Source organism: Cucurbita pepo, chromosome LG19 (genome assembly GCF_002806865.2).
Source record: "Cucurbita pepo subsp. pepo cultivar mu-cu-16 chromosome LG19, ASM280686v2, whole genome shotgun sequence".
NCBI lineage: Eukaryota > Viridiplantae > Streptophyta > Magnoliopsida > Cucurbitales > Cucurbitaceae > Cucurbita > Cucurbita pepo.
The window spans coordinates 333926-350411 of record NC_036656.1 but is presented as its reverse complement, the minus strand read 5'-3'; the positions used below and the strand labels follow the sequence as shown (position 1 = coordinate 350411).

Genomic DNA, 16486 nt, shown 5'->3' with positions numbered 1-16486 from the left:
CCAAGTATTCTTTTGCATCAACTTGAAACCTAGATTATCTATTTATACTGTATAATGTATCAATGAGAATTGCAAGTGGAAACTTTGGGCAACTTGGTTTTAAGGTCGTGAGATCTTCAAGATCTCAAAGTATGCAGATGGTCTCGAGCACTTACGATCCTTGACCTAGGTCATGTGGAATTGCTGCTCAATAAGTAGATAGACACGTTTTAAAAACCTTGAGGAGAATGCTCCAAAGGGAAATTGTTAGCGGTGGGTTTTTGTTGCTAAAATATGCTTGCATGTTCCAGTAGGTGGGTGGACACGAGGTGGTGTGCCAGAAAGAACGCTGACCCCAAGAGGGTGGATTGGGGGGGAGGGGGTGTCCTACATCGAATGGTGAAGGGAATGAGTGCTAGAGAGGATGCTAGGCCCCGAAGGGGGTAGACACGAGGCAGTGTGCCAACAAGGACGCTGGGTCTCGAAGGGTAGTGGATTGGGGGTCCCACATCGATTGGAAAAGAGAATGAGTGCCGGCGAGGATGCCTGGGCTCTCGAAACGGGATAGACACGCAAGGACGCTGGGCCTCGAACGAGGATGGATTGGGGGGTCCCATATCAATTGGAGAAGGGAACGAGTGCCAGCGAGGATGTTGGGCTCCTGAAATGGGATAGACACAAAGCAATGTGCCAACAAGGACACTGGGTCTCGAAGGGGGATGAATTGGGGGTCCCATATCGATGGGAGAAGGGAACGAGTGCCAGCGAGGACGCTGGGCCCGGAAAGGAGGGGAGCCACGTCAGTTGGGAAGAGAACAGCGGTGGGTTTAAGCTATTACAATATGCTGGTATGTTCTAGCGATCTAATACTTGCTAGCGGTGGACTTGAGTCTGAATTACTACTTACTTGGGTGATATGTACCTTCCTAAGCTTACTAAACGTGTGTCAAATTCATCTTATTTGAACGTTCCATACAGGTTAAGTTCTTTCAATATTTTTCAAGTGTCTATTTGGGTCTTCTCGAGAGGGTTCATGTTGTGAGGCTGTATGGACGTGAGTACATGTTTTTTTTCTTCCTTGTTTTATGCTTAGTACAATCTTTAGCGGATTTGGTATGATACTATAACAAAAAACAACTTTTCTGAACGAGTTAACGACGTTCGTCTCAAAGAGGAAAAAAAGTGTCAATGGTATACCTATGGAAAATGACAAATGGTACCCCTATTGTACTGATCTAACCTAAAGGATACGAAAGAAAGTAACATGAATGGACATGAATGCATCTACGTCATAATCCATGCAAATGAGTCTTACCTTTACATATTTCATAATGACGTGATAGACTTACTTAAAATACTCATAAATCATGTTTTGGACTTATCATTTCATAAAATATCATTTCATGGCCTTTGTCTCAACTTTCAGTCTAGGTAGAATTGGTTGGATGTGTAATACTTCTTTATCTCTACACACAACACAAGTACGCGCACATGAACCACTAGGCGAGCTCGTATACGTACCCCTTAGACCTGACCTTTGACTAGCATACATTCACGTTGTCGGTATACCAGAGAGGAAGGGGAGCACACATAGTATCATGATGTACATAATATCGTATCATAACATTGTAATGTACGTGCGTCCATACTAATCATAATGGGAAAGTATCCCAATGCATGTGAACATCCAATAGACATGAGTTCCCCCTAGTTTAAAATTATGGCATGTATCTATGGTGCAAGTTATATATTCGTTCATTTCATACGTAACATAATCATTTTGTGTCATTTCATAATGTAGTGTATAACATGGTATCCCACTTTCATAACATAGCACAATCATCAATGACATAACGTGTCAACATGACAGTCACAAGGTACGACATGTGTAAGGGTACAAGGCACGTGCCGTTCATACTTCAAGCTCATTCAATCAAATTAGTAGTGAATAAAGCCTCCAAATGGCTAGATCGGATGTTCCACACCCTCCTCTTTCTCTCTCGTTTTTTTTTTCCTTTCGTTCTTGAATCGATAACCATTTTTCGGTTAACTTACAAAAGACTTAATCAAATTTAATATAGAACTCTTTCATATTTCATAGTCGTGTAACAATTATAAACAATTACATACAAACACAAACTTCTCTCACTAATTTCTCGTTTTTGAATTGAATCTACCTCGTAATATGAGCAACAAAAGCCTCCAACTCCCGACGAGAATCACCGCCGTCTTCCACCGACCGCCGCACAGCTTCCCCAAGCCATTCTGCCTTCCTCCTCATCACCATCCCTTCCTCCGATACCATCAATCTCCTCACCGCCGCTTCCACCGTCGCTGCCGCCACCACCTCCTCTCGCTTCCTCCCCCACTCTTTCACCACCACCCCGACCTGCAGCACCGCCGTCATAAGCACCGTGTTCCTCGGCTGGTCAGAGTGCATAGGCCATGCAGCCACCGGCACCCCCATGGTTAAGCTCTCCATGCATGAATTCCAACCGCAGTGCGTCATGAACCCACCAGTGGCTCGGTGGCTCAGAATCTCAAGCTGCGGCGCCCACTCTCTTACCACCAACCCTCTATCGCCGATAAGGTCTTTGTAGCCTTCCGGGAGGTCGGACTTTCGAACGTTGGCGCCGTCAAAGATGTCAGCTTTGTCGGCATCCCGGAGGACCCAGATGAACCTTTGGTGGCTTCTGGCTAACCCATTAGCTATTTCTTTGATTTGTTGGTCCGCCATGGCTGTGGTCGTTCCAAACGAGACGTACATCACTGATCGAGGCGCTTGTTGATCTAACCATGCTATGCAGCTGCACGTTGACTTTTCCCCATTTTCAAATAGTCAACACAAAATCCTTTAGTAAACAAAATCTATTTCAAAAAAATAAATAATTATTATTTTTCTTCAAAAATGTTCTATTGTTTAATTATTTCAATCTTTAACTAATTACGTTGATAAAATTTTATTTTATTTTTTATTTTTCAAAAGAAAAAAAAAAACAATAGCAATTAACAATTAAACATTTATTATTATATTTACTTATAATTTTTATAATATTATTTTTTCAACTTATTTTAAAAAAAATGTATTAATTAACGTAGAAACTTATTTAAAAATATTGTCAATTTTTTTTAAAGATCATGTAATATTTAGTGGACGGGTCAGTCTCTACTACTTATTTCCATTCTTATCTCTACCGAAGTTTTCATTGATTTTCATAGGCATCGTATTAAGAATCTCTACGTAAAATCATGGGATCAGATTCTTACTTAAAAAAAAGTTTATCCTTTTTTGTTTTTATTTATTTTTATTTTTAAATTTATTCTCAACCATAATAAAAAGTATTTACTATAATACTAATAATAAATAAATCAATCAATAACCATGAAAAGTAGGGGATGGGGACAGGGTTCGAGATTGAATCTCCGTCCCCATCCCGACAAGTGAAATTTTTTCACTTCGTTCAAGATAGATCCTTATAAGACCCGAATTTCACCGGTTATGTGCCATGAATAGGTATGATTACGAGTGAATTATACCCATTTTGGGACGAGACAAAAAAAAAAAAAACATACCTTGAAGGGTGGGGAGATTTTGACAGGATTGAAAGGACCCAGAGCCCAATGATGAAGGTGATGTTCAACCCTTTGAATCACTTCTAAAAATTGGCCTTCAATTACCCTACAAGCGTTATAAATTTTTCCGGCGCCGTTTTCCGGCATCCGGCGGAACTGTGCTCCGATGAACTCCAAAAACTCTGCCGGAAAACACTCTTCCAACGGCGGCACATTCAATTCCTTCGGAAAATAATCTTCATACAACGTCGTCGTTTTACGTTTACCATTGTTGCCGCCGGCAGCCGCTCGTTTACGCTCCAAGATGTGGAGTGCGACGGCGAAGGCTGAAATGCTATGGAAGCTGTAGGATTCAGAATTCGGGATGGTGTCGACACCTTCAACGGCGGACGACATTAGCGAGTCGTGGATGACGACAAGTCGTTTTGCTTTAGTGGAGAGGGAGCGGAGGAAGGTGGCGAGAGGGCGGTGGAGGTGGATTGCCGCTGCGGTGATGGAGGGGATGAGGTGGGTGGGAAATTTCTGGGCGGTGGTGGGGTCCGGTGGAGGAGATTGGAATCTGGGTATGTCAAAGTCGTGGAATTGGATCTTGCCGCCGTCGGTAGTGGTGTGGGTGCGGCGGAGCTTGGCTTGGCGATTGTGGGTGGCGGTGCCTACGAAGTGGACGGGGATGTTGAAGGCGGAGAGGAGGTGGGAGAGGTGGAGGAGTTGGTTCAGATGGCCATGCGCCGCTAGCGGAACCATGACCACGACCACCGGAAGCTGGTCAGAATTTTTGGCGGCGGTGCCGGAGATCACATTGCGTTGAATGCTCANAAAAAAAAAAAAAAAAAAAAAAAAAAAAAAAAGGCCAAATCACACGTTCGCAATGAAATTGCTCTGTTTCAACACTTATTTATAAGGAGGGCAAATTTGTGAAATTACCTTTTTGCCCCCACATCAATTTTTCTTTCATATATTAAATAATTTGTTTTTATTATATTTAATAAATCTGTGGATCTTATCCATGTGTGTATCTATTATATATATTTTTTTTTATAAAGAATATAATTTAAATTTCACATAAATGTTGAAATAATTTCTTTTTAAATTTAGAAGCATTTTTATATGGAATAATTTTTCCTTTTATAAAATTAATAAAAATACCCATAAATTTTAAAAAGTTTCAAAAATATTCTCGAACTTTAAAAAAAAACTTCAAAAATACCCTTAAGTATTTTTTAAAAGTTAAAAGGATACTTTTATCGTCTGTATATTGATAGGACAGTTAATATTACTTACCCATAAAACTTTCAAAAATAACGTTAATATCCTAAGATTTTTTAAAAAATTAAAAATTCATATTGTTAATATATGAATAAAAACAAAATATTTTATTTATAAATATTTCTAAGCATAAACATAACACCCAAATAACCACATTTGTTTCGAATTATTTGTGTTGGGAATGTTCATAAATGTTCCTTATTTTTATTTAATGATTTAATATTTAAGAATAGAGAAAAAAAATGGAATAAAAACAGGGAATAAAAGAAATATTCAAAAAGTAAGAAAAAAAAAAGAGAAATGAACCGTTATTAAGTCGTAGGTTAAAGTAGAGGAGAGAAAATAAAAACGAGAGGTGACATAAGGTATGTAGACGAACGATTTCTATCCACATATTAACGAAAACAACCTTTTATAAAGTTTAAGGTATTAATGCTACTTTGAAAAGTTTGTGAATATTTTTTAAAACGTGGTACCGCTGATTTCATGTGTACATTAAATTTTAAACCATTTTCAAAATAAAAAAGAAAATTAATGAGTTTAGAAAAGGAAGAAGATCATAAATATATAAATAAAAGATAAGTACACAATTATTTCATCGTACAGATATGAGATTCGCGTTCCTAACAATAACTATTACCATATCAAGACTATAGTAATTTTCTTGTGAACACTTTTGGGAGTGTTCGTGGGTTAGTTTGTGTCGGGGGTTGAGACTTTTTTAGATAAACCCATTCGAAAATCTTCATTAAATAATGAACCCAACCCAATCCAACCGAATTATAAATTTTTTTTGGTGGGGTTGGCTGACGTTATTTATTGAAATTTTTATTTATTTTTAAATAATAAAAAATTATTTGTAAGAGTAGTTGAAAAATAAATAATAAAAAAATTATTATGAAATTAAATAAAAATACAACTATTTTATATGCAAGTTCTGATTGATAGTGAAATATATTATTAGGATTAGCATTAATTAACGTAAAAGGTTATTTTGTTAAATTAATTAATTAATTAATTAATGCACATACGACCGTTGGGGCACAAATTTAAATGGCCTCCACCTTGGTTGATGTGGAAAAAATTATTGTCTTCATCTATCATGTGATTTTTGGCCTTTTCAATGAGTTATGTCTTAGTTTATGCATTCTTTGTCTTCATCTACCGTACATTTTTAGTTGATTCATTGATCTGATGTCTCTAGTGACGACGAACTATAGTGAACTTAACGTTCTTCGTGATTAGCAAGAAAACTTTATTATTATTGAGGTTGCATTAGATGTGCACGAGACAAGATTATGAGGGTACCCTGATTGTTAGAAAATTTACTCAAAGTGTCTATTTTGTAATAATTGTAACGATTGAAAAAAGTGTGAAAGTAGTTGTTTTCCTGTATTGGTTTGCCTCTGTTTTGTACTAGGCTTTAGGTCGATGTAACACTTTAGTTTAGATTAACGCTTCAATTCAGTGAAAAGTTCCCGTTCAATGCAACCCTTTTGCTTGGTGCAATACTTTAGTTGGGTGCAATATTTTCGTTCACGGCAAGGATTCAGTTCGGTGTAAGCCGTAAGGTTTTGGCTTGATGCAATGCTTTAGTTTCGTGTTGAGGGTTTGGTGCAATGGTTAGTTATGCGTAAAGGCTTCAGTTCAACATAACTCGATCTTGATAGATGATATATATGCAAGTCGTGTGAGTCAAAGTTATGATTATGTATTAGTACACGTTATGTTGCACCATATCATTAAACCATTGATTTCTCTTACTAGGATGTCATGCATAGTGTGTGTTCATTTTATGATTACTTTTCCGTGTTAGGATCGCACAGCAACGCACACACTCGATCAAGATGAACACAAAGATCAGGAGAGAGAAAATTCAATGAGGAATATTGAGTAAATGTTTTATTGATGACTTCAGTTATATACAACAAGAGATAATACAAAGAATGAATAAAGTACATTATAGAGCCTCCCCTGAGGCCTACGGTGGAGATCTCAAACAACTTCCCCTTAATCGAGGCTCAACTTCTTCTCTGGAGTCCTCGAACAAAGTACATCATTTGTTCCACACTTGAGTTACTTTAGGCTACCTTTGAGGTTCACAACTTCTTTGTTCGACATTTGAGGATTCTATTGACATGACTAAGTTAAGAGTATGACTCTGATACCAGTTGTCATGCATTATGCGTATGCATACAATTACGTTACTCACCTAGTGGATCTATTGGCATGTACATGAGCCACATATATGAAGTCAATGCACATCCAATTTTGCACCGAAAGAATATGAGGTCCAAGAGTATTCACGTTTTAGGTTCTTCCAATCATGATAGTCAACGACAAGTTGCATGTATTTGTATTTCTCGACTCCAACAATGAAATTACTTACGACGTATTTTAAATACTCAACCTTTTCCAAATTTTTTCTTTCAGATAAAGGCAAAGAAATCCCATACAATTGACGGGTTTTGTTGTGAAGGCCATGAGACAGTTCATATTAGACAGCTTTTACATTTGGCCATGTTCGGTGAGGAGTCACGCTCGAGTTTTTAAATTTAGTAGAAGGACAATTTGGTCATGTTGATCCATGGATGGCTATCTTGTTTACTCAAAAACAAAAGACACAAAATCAAAATCAAGAAAGAACAAAAAGTTGGGTTTTTTCGTCTCATTTTTATTCAATTATTGCAAGTTCTCTCTCCATTTTAGATATCAAAAATTGGGAAAAGTAATTGACATTACAATTGCTTATGCACGTTAATGCTCGTGAATCAAAACTTTCCCAACCCATCCATAGATATAATTTGATATTGTTTATAACATTTAGAGATGTTCACGGGCCGAGTGACACTCAAATAAAAGAAGGATAAATAGATGAACCGATACCACATCCGAATGAAAGGTTACTATCTATACGAATAACGTGAACCTTCCTTCTCAGTGGCTCAATCATAGAAACTCCATAGTTAAACGTGTCTTACATGGAGCAATTTTGTACCTTCTAGGAATCTTGAAAAGACTTGTGTTGGTCTGTGGGAATAGTTTTCACTCTTAAAAAGTAGGAAGTAGGTAACATGACCACGTTGCAAGAGATGCAAGAGAATGTCGAAGCCATCAAGTAACTTGAGCATAGAGCATTACACGCCAAGACAAGAAGATTCTTTTTTGTATTTTCCTTTGCATGTAGGAGAATGTCGGGTCATCAGATAATTTTGATCATGAGGTGTTACAGACCCCGATAGGAATCTTTTTTGTTGTTGTTGTAGGATTATGCCTTTAAATAAAGATATCATTAAAGAATTTAAATTAAATATGTCGTTCTTATCTTGATACATCTTTTTATGTATAATAATAATATTTCAATATTCAATATGATGCATTCAAGCCACACCATTGATGCAACAATCGTCTCGATGCCAACTTTTAGCGTCGAGATCATATGAACTTCATTGACACAAGTCGAACCCACAAAACATGGGTGCTAAAAGGGTTCCACCCGTAGCATCGAGACACTGCGTTATAATGTAACAGCTCAAGTCCATTGCTAGCAAATATTATGGGAATCCACATTTGTTGGAGAGGGAAACAAAGCATACCATATAAGGGTGTGAAAACCTCTTCTTCGTAGACATGCTTTAAAATCATGAGACTGACGACGATACGTAACAAATGAAAACAGACAATATCTACTAATGGTAGGCTTGAGCTGTTACATATANTTTTTTTTTTTTTTTTTTTTTTTTTTCCCTCATTCTTCAAAGAAAATACCAAGGTTGACTTCAGCTCGGTTCGAGTCGACCTCAACCTTTCTATTGAGGATTAGGGACCTCGTCGTCTACCTATACAATTACAATGACTTATTTGCAATATTTTTTCATTTATTACCACGTAGAATTAGATTTTTTTTTTCTTTTGATTCATGACAATTAGTGTATGAATTGTCCAAGTCTTCTTTGATTCGAGCTTTTTCTTCGGCGTGATCACGTACAAGTTCTTCCTAATGGTGATTAAGGATTTGACATTCTTGTCTTGTTTCGTAAAGTTGGAGTCACTTTCAAATTTGTATCGTTTCTCAACCAATAAGTTCTGGTCGACCTCAGCTACATTAGGTAGGTCGTCTAAAGTTTAATCATAGCTATAGATAATCTAATAACTTTTTAAACTATTTTTATGATATTCCATCAAAATAAATCAATTGAAGAAAAACACCCGTAATTCTAATTAAGTTTTTATGGAACAATTTAAGTTCACCGCTAATAGATACTGTCTACTTTGACCCATTACATATCGCTGTTAGCTTCACGATTTCATAACGCGTATGTTAAGGAGAGGTTTCCACACTCTTGTAAGGAACGTTTCGTGCTTTTCTCCAACTAATGAGGGATCTCACAATCAATCTCGGACAATATCTACGAGCGATGCAGATAATTAACTTTTAAAATTCTTAAATAAATGTATTAAAATACAAAAGAAAAGAAAATAGGGAATATATGAAGTCGGCGGCAATGGAAGACAACTAAATTGGTTCAATTTTTAAGGGTCGACAAAACAGAACATAATGGATAAAGGTTGAGAGTGATGGGATTGATTTAATTAATTTCGGCTACTTTGTGTGTCCATTTCTTAGTCGGCAGCCTAAGCTTCCAAAACAAAACAGAACAATCCCTTGTGTTTTTAGGTTCTTTTTTGTCCTCTTTCTGTTCTTGTCTTTTTTATGATTCATTTTAGGAAATTTTTCATTCAACTTATATTTGAATATGGAAATTAAAACAATATAACAATAATAACGATTAAATTAGGTCGACCCAATACCCATCAACCAGCTAAGATATTATACGTTCGTTCTTTAAGTTGAGCGTAGACGGGACGAGACAAGAAATGGGCGAGGACGGGAAATATAATCCCGTCCCTAACCCAATTTATCTACTGGCTCTCCCCCATTCTACGTCTAGACGGAGAATCTCATCCCCATTCGGAGCGGGTAAAATGGAATCTCTAATTTTGTATTTATAAAAAATGTAATTATTTTTAAAGAATATTATAATTTTTTATGGCTAATTTTTTTTTAGTTCAAACAATGTGAGGATGAGAATAAGAACCTTTGTGATTTTTTAGTTCAAACAATTTAATTATTTAATTCAAACAATATTCATTATCTTCCTTTCTTTATTCCTTTTAGTATTCTAGGGTTAATTTTGTCTTAATTTAATAATGTAATTTCATTCGACGCATGATATGATTATGAAAGGATGAATTGGATATGCACTGTTCCAATAAGATTTTATTCTGAAGTAAAAATTTATTCATTTATTCGATTCCTCGGGTTATTTAGTAAAAAATTCGAAGAATAAAGAGTTTGTGTACTTGAGGTATTTTCTGCTTCCGAGAAAAAGATATTCTTCATTATAGAAAGAAAAACAACTCGAATCGCCAGCTAAGACTTAGAATCCAAACAATGAGCGTTGAAAATTATACCTATATAGTTTTTGGCATGGGCTCGTTAAGTGGGGAAAGATTTGGAGCTATGGTCATCGGTTATATTCCTTTAACGCTCGCCTTCATTATAACACATGCATGTGCCACAGGATAGCTCGCTTAGACCACAAGGCTTAGGGGTGGTGGAGAGTTGACGACATGCCTCCCCCTAAGGTACATTTTGAGGTATTTTCAAACTAGCGGGTTTAGACATGATTTTGGTAAATGAATATACGGTGTCGTGGAGCGTTCGTCCATTGTCCGATTGACACCAAATTTGGCGAGCTTTCATATTTCATATGAACGAACTTGACTCCAGAACCACATGTCCCAATTCCCTTCGAAACCCTAACTTTCGAGGTTAAGGCTCAGGACCCTACTTAGTTCTTCAACAAGCCTATCATGACACTCTTGTCTACTGGTTGCTTTTATCTTGTGGTGCGTTAGATGATGCACCATCCTCGGTCGCATCATGACATTGATTCGTGTTGGAATAGAGATAGTGAAAGTTACACAACAGTTCGAGTTCGAATGATAGTAGATCGTTTGATGTAAAAAGGTCCTTTCGGAAGAATTTTTTTCAATTTAACCTTTTTTGATAGGGATGGTTGATTAAATTGAAAATTAAAACTTGTGATACAGTGTGATAATTCGATGAATTTAGGATGGTCTTTGCAAGAATAAGACATCCATAAATGATGGAATTAAAAAAAAAAATGTTCTAAAAAGGAATATCATCAATGCAGCCGAAATGGAAATGAAAATACACTCAACTTTGCTTCAATTATTCTCTGTTCATAAAAGACAACACAACAAAGATAGGTTGAAAGTGATTGATATCATTCATTTCGGCTCTTTATCTATTTCCATGTGCTTATCAGTCGGCAGCCCTACCCTTCCAAAAAAAAACAATAGAGCAAGCCAGGTTGGCTCGATGATCCAATAAACTCGGATTATTCTTTTCGAATTGTAAGAGTTGGGTTTGTGATATTCCATATTGGTTGGAGAGGAGAACGAAACACCCATTATAAGAGTGTGAAAACCTTTCCCTAGCAGACGTGTTTTAAAGTCCTGAGGGAAGCCCGAAAGGGAAAGCCCAAAAAGGACAATATTTGGGGTTTGGGCCGTTACAAATGGTATCAGAGCCAGATACGACGATGTTCCAGCAAGGAGGCTATTCCCTGAAGAGGGTAGACATAAGGCAGTGTGCCAATAAGGACGCTGGACCTCGAAGATGGTGAATTTGGTGGGGTCCCACATCGATTGGAGAAAGGAACGAGTGCCAGCGAGGTCGCTGGACCCTGAAGGGGGGTAGATTGTGATATCCCACGTTGGTTGAGGAGGAGAACAAAGCACCCTTTATAAGAAGGGTGTGGAAACCTTTCCGTAGCATATGGGTTTTAAAGCCTTGACGGGAAACCCAACAGGGAAAGCCCAAAGAGGACAATATCTCGTGGACTTGGACCATTACAGGGTAAGGTTGATATTTTTTTTTTGTCGAGCTCGAAAATAGGGTTACAACTCAACACAACCCTACTTTTAAAAAGATTAAACGCTTCTAACCGATGTTAATGATACATTCTAACTTTTAAATAGACAGTTAGGTTGTTCGGGTCACCAATTCAATCAACTTGAGATTTCAGTTTAGTCTAAAAGATTTTTCTAGCCCAACCCGTGTACGCTCCTATCTACGTTTCTTGTCCTCTTCTTGTGTTTTCCATTGGTTATGATTCGTCTTAGGAAATGGGCATCTTCTAAAAACAAAGAACTATAGTCGACTCAACTTCAACGATCGAGAAAGAAGTAGCTCACTCATAGAATGGGGCCTAACTAAATGTATTCCAAAGTAGGCAAAATATTTGATAGGGCTAATGTCCCTTTGTGAATATATTATTCCTTTCAGACTTCCTCAAGTGTTTTGATCATCACATGCTTCATTTCTTATCCAAGTAGAGCATCAAAATCTCCTCCACATGAAGAGAACTTGGACACTTTGTCCATTGCGGCGTAGAGACTAGCCTGGTCTCTTCAAAGATCCGTACAGTTTTTGCCAACACTTGTGGCTGCAAGCTGAAGACCCAGATATTATGTTCTCGTACCAAACCCAAATGTAAAACCCACCCAATTCTTCTCTCCCGATACTCATCTGTTAATAGATATTGTCTTCTTTTGACTTTTTCTTTCGGGTTTTTTCTCAAAATTTGTAAAACGCGTATGTTATTGAGAGGTTTCCACACTCTTATAAATAATGCTTCGATCCTCTCTCCAACCGATATGAGATATCACAATCCATTCTCTTAGAGCCCAACGTCCTCGTTAACACTCGTTTCTCTCTCTAATATGTTGGATTTTATGTCCTAAAACTCATCGTTTGTAAACAAAAACATATTATATTTGAAATAAAGTTATTATTGATGTTTAATTAGTAAAGATTGTTATTGAATAAAGTAAATTTCACGATCATTAATCTAAATCCAATAAACTAAGAACACTCTAGCTATAGTATGAATACTTCAACTATATGTGCTGAGACATAAAAGTGAATCAAGTTCAAATATATAGTCAAAATGATCTATAATACAAGGATAAGGCTTAGTACCTTATGTTGGGGACACAATGGTTGCGGCCCACTTCATGGACAATATGATCACTAAATTGTACAAGTGAAGACATGTGAGTGAGAGCATCCTATGCAATGAGTATTACATAAGATCGGACCATGAAGAAAGTCACTCTCATTTTATAATGTCGTTTACTGTTGAGATTGATTTTTTCATTCGATGACCTAGGTAACTCGATCTTAATCCTAAGCTAACTATGAAATCTTGTTTATTCGGAATTATCCTTAGATTTGCATGGGTGAGAGTGACCACCTCCCATCTCAGGAGTAAGATTGGGTGAATAGCTGGGACATAGGGTGCAAAATGGGATTCACTCCTATTTAGGGATAGCGAGAGGTTGTTCCCTTACGTACTAACTACAGGTCTTGAACAAGGGACCCCACCCTTTCATTGGTCCAAGAGGGATTGGGTTTAAGTAGTTGGATTACAAACAAGAAGTAACTCTAGGGATTAAACAGTTGACCCAGCTCTAGTTACGAACAACCTGTGAATGATCGACTTACTAATGAAGTTACTAAACAAATTTTCTAATACATATTTATTTTCCTTTCATATAATTAAAACATTAATAATAATAATAATAATAATAATAATAATAATAATAATAATAATAATAATAATAATAATAATAATAATAATAAAAAGATGAAAATCGACGTAAAAAATAAGAAAAGCTACCCTATACGACTTTTGTATTTATATCATTTCAATTTTTTTTTAAGATCTAAATTATATTTTTTTTTATATATTTTATCTATAAATCTTTATAGAAAATTATTTAATAATGTGACGTATTGATTAGATTAAAGTTTTTATTTTTAAAAACGTGACAAATAAAGAGAATAAATCCCAAAAATAAAATAATTATTCACATAAAGTGAGTGAAAAGAATATATTTTAAATCAACATTTTTCTAGCTACTTTTATTTTAGCCCAATCTAATAATTCAAACTTTAATATAAAATAAAAAATAAAATAAAAAAGAATAATTTTAGTTGGATAGGATTTAGCTTCCTCAAATGGTGGCTATGAATGTACATAGGATTAAAAAAAAGTTCCATTTTTATTGGAATTATTCAAGTTGTCATTTGTCGAATTAAATCCTCATGGGATTTTCTCATGCCCTAATATCTTGCACGATATCGGTTGTATTCGGGTCAGCTTACACGAGCCTCATTGTATATAGCTATCAAATTATGTTTATTTGTCGCTTTGTGTTTTTGGAGTGGGTGTATTGAGTTTTGCGATAATTTAGACCTAACTCAATTATTCATTTGATATATTCTTATAATAAGCGTGACCCGAACTAACCCATCAATATTGGTTCGACTTGGTTTAGTTTTTTTTTTTTTTTTTTAAAAAAATCAAAATTTATGTCTCATAGTTGTAATAAAAAAAAAAAGCTCGTTATTCGAAAAATTTTAGACTAGCTCAACCCACATGGTTTGAGCTCCTGTTTAAAATTAATTTTGGATTTGAAATGTATGGGCTTAGAAGTGGAAGAGAATTTTGTGTCCTAGTGTCATGGTCATGCTCGTCATTGATGTGTTGCACATGGTCGCATGCCCATAACATGCCAATTTTGTGTGCTGACATATTCGTTGAGTTAGAACAAACGTCGCACAATCGCTAGTCTGCTGCCAAAAAAAGTGTGACTGTAACATTAAGCATGTTGTGTGTTGAGCTTGGTTGCAAAATCATAATCTTCATGTTGTGGGTGAGCTACCAGATTGTTGGCACGAGTAACAAAAGCATGTTATGGGTGTTTCATGTAGAATATGTTGAAGATTATTGGGAGGAGTAGGTCCACGTTAGCTAATTAACGGAAAGATCATGAGTTTATAAGTAAGAAACATCATTTCCATTGGAATTAGACTTTTTGGGAAAACCAAATTATAAAGAATGGTTAGTCCTCCCCTCCCCAACCGACGTGTGATCTCACAATTCACCCCCTTCAGGGCCCAGCATTCTCGCTGACCTTTTCCAATCGATATGAGAACCTCCAAATCTACCCCTCTTCGGGTCCCAACATCCTTGCTGGTACACTATCTCATGTCTACCTCCATTCGGGGTTTCGTTGGCACATCGCGCCAGTGTTTGAGTCTGATACCATTTGTAACAACCCAAGCCCACCACTAGCAAATATTATCTTTTTTGAGCCCTTTAATCGAGGCTCGACTCCTTTTCTTTTGGAGTCTTAGTCATTTTTTACTATGCCTTCGAGGAGCTTCGACTCCTTTTTCTTTTGAAATCATTTGTTCGACATTTGAGGATTCTATTGACATGATTAACTTTAGGGCAAGACTCTGATACCATGTTCGATGAACACGACTCTCCACAATGGTATGATATTGTCCACTTTGAGCATAAGCTCGCTTTCCTTTGAGCCTCCCATAAAAGGTCTCATACCAATAGACAAAGTATTCCTAGATTATAAACCCATGATCATTCCCTAAATTAGCCGAGACTTTCTTCCGACTGTTATTACACTATTAATAATTATTTTATATATTTAACTTTTTCTTATAAAAGATTATTAAATAAATGAATTACTTATTTAATAAAATTTATTTTGACGACCGTTAATTATTTAAAATTAAATATTATAATAAAATGATTGAAAATACTTTATTTATATAAAATTTTTATAATATTTCTCATCAGACACCAAATATATAAATAAAACAACGTCAATGTATACTAAATTAGTGAATACAAGTGAAATTTTTACAATTAATTAATATTATAATTAAATTATAATATATATATATATATATATGATTCATGGTGTTCAATGCAAAAATGGCGTGTCCGGTCAGTGTCGCTTTTCGGCAGCAAAAAATGTCAGAATTTATTGGTACCATAATTCTCTGATTCCCCAAGATTCCAAAAGTGACAAGTTCGAAGGTTTCGCCATTTACAAATATACCCTCACTTTTCAATCCCTATTTACAACTTTACCCCTTCACGGTCAGACACAAAAAGATCCCCCAGTCCGCTCACACCACTGTCCACTACTCTTTACCTCTTAAATCCTCACACGTGTCCCCTTAAGTGTGACGTGGCAGCTCTCTGTCATCTCCTTTGACCGGCGGGGTCCACTCACTGCAGAGTCTACTAAGCTTTTCATAATCTAATTTTTTTTTTTTTTTAAAAACCTTAAATTTATATTAATACTAAATTTTTTAAGACAATTATTTATTTAATTTATTAATTTTTTTTTCAAAAAAAGACATGGGTTACTCTATTATTGTTGTAATCAATTAATTTTTATTTAATTTTAATTTCATGGTAGAAACCAAATCCATAATTTATAAATTAGTATCAAATATATTTTTTATGATTTAAAAGATATTTTAGGAGATTATCTACGTCTTTATACATACAGTGGGCCCAAAGAATTTTCTGATCCAGTGGGCCCAGAGAATTTTCTGATCCAGTGGGCCCAAAACTTCTTGGCTTTAACATCCTGAGAGTAATTTACGGTTTTACCCTTGAAGGACACCTCCTCCGCTACGTGATTTCCCAAAGAGTCCGTTCGTCCCTTTCAGTTGCTTCCTCTTCCTCTCTGT

The 16486-nt window shown here is 36.1% G+C and overlaps 1 protein-coding gene across 1 annotated transcript; it reads right to left on the bottom strand.

Annotated features, from left to right (window-relative positions):
• Positions 1–2023: 2023 nt before the first annotated feature.
• On the bottom strand, positions 2024–4383 carry LOC111781590 (zeatin O-xylosyltransferase-like; the record flags this gene model as incomplete). Its single annotated transcript, XM_023662275.1, has 2 exons — positions 2024–2797; positions 3553–4383. Coding segments are annotated over 2 exons (1476 nt in total), but the record flags the coding sequence as incomplete, so codon positions are not given.
• Positions 4384–16486: the final 12103 nt, after the last annotated feature.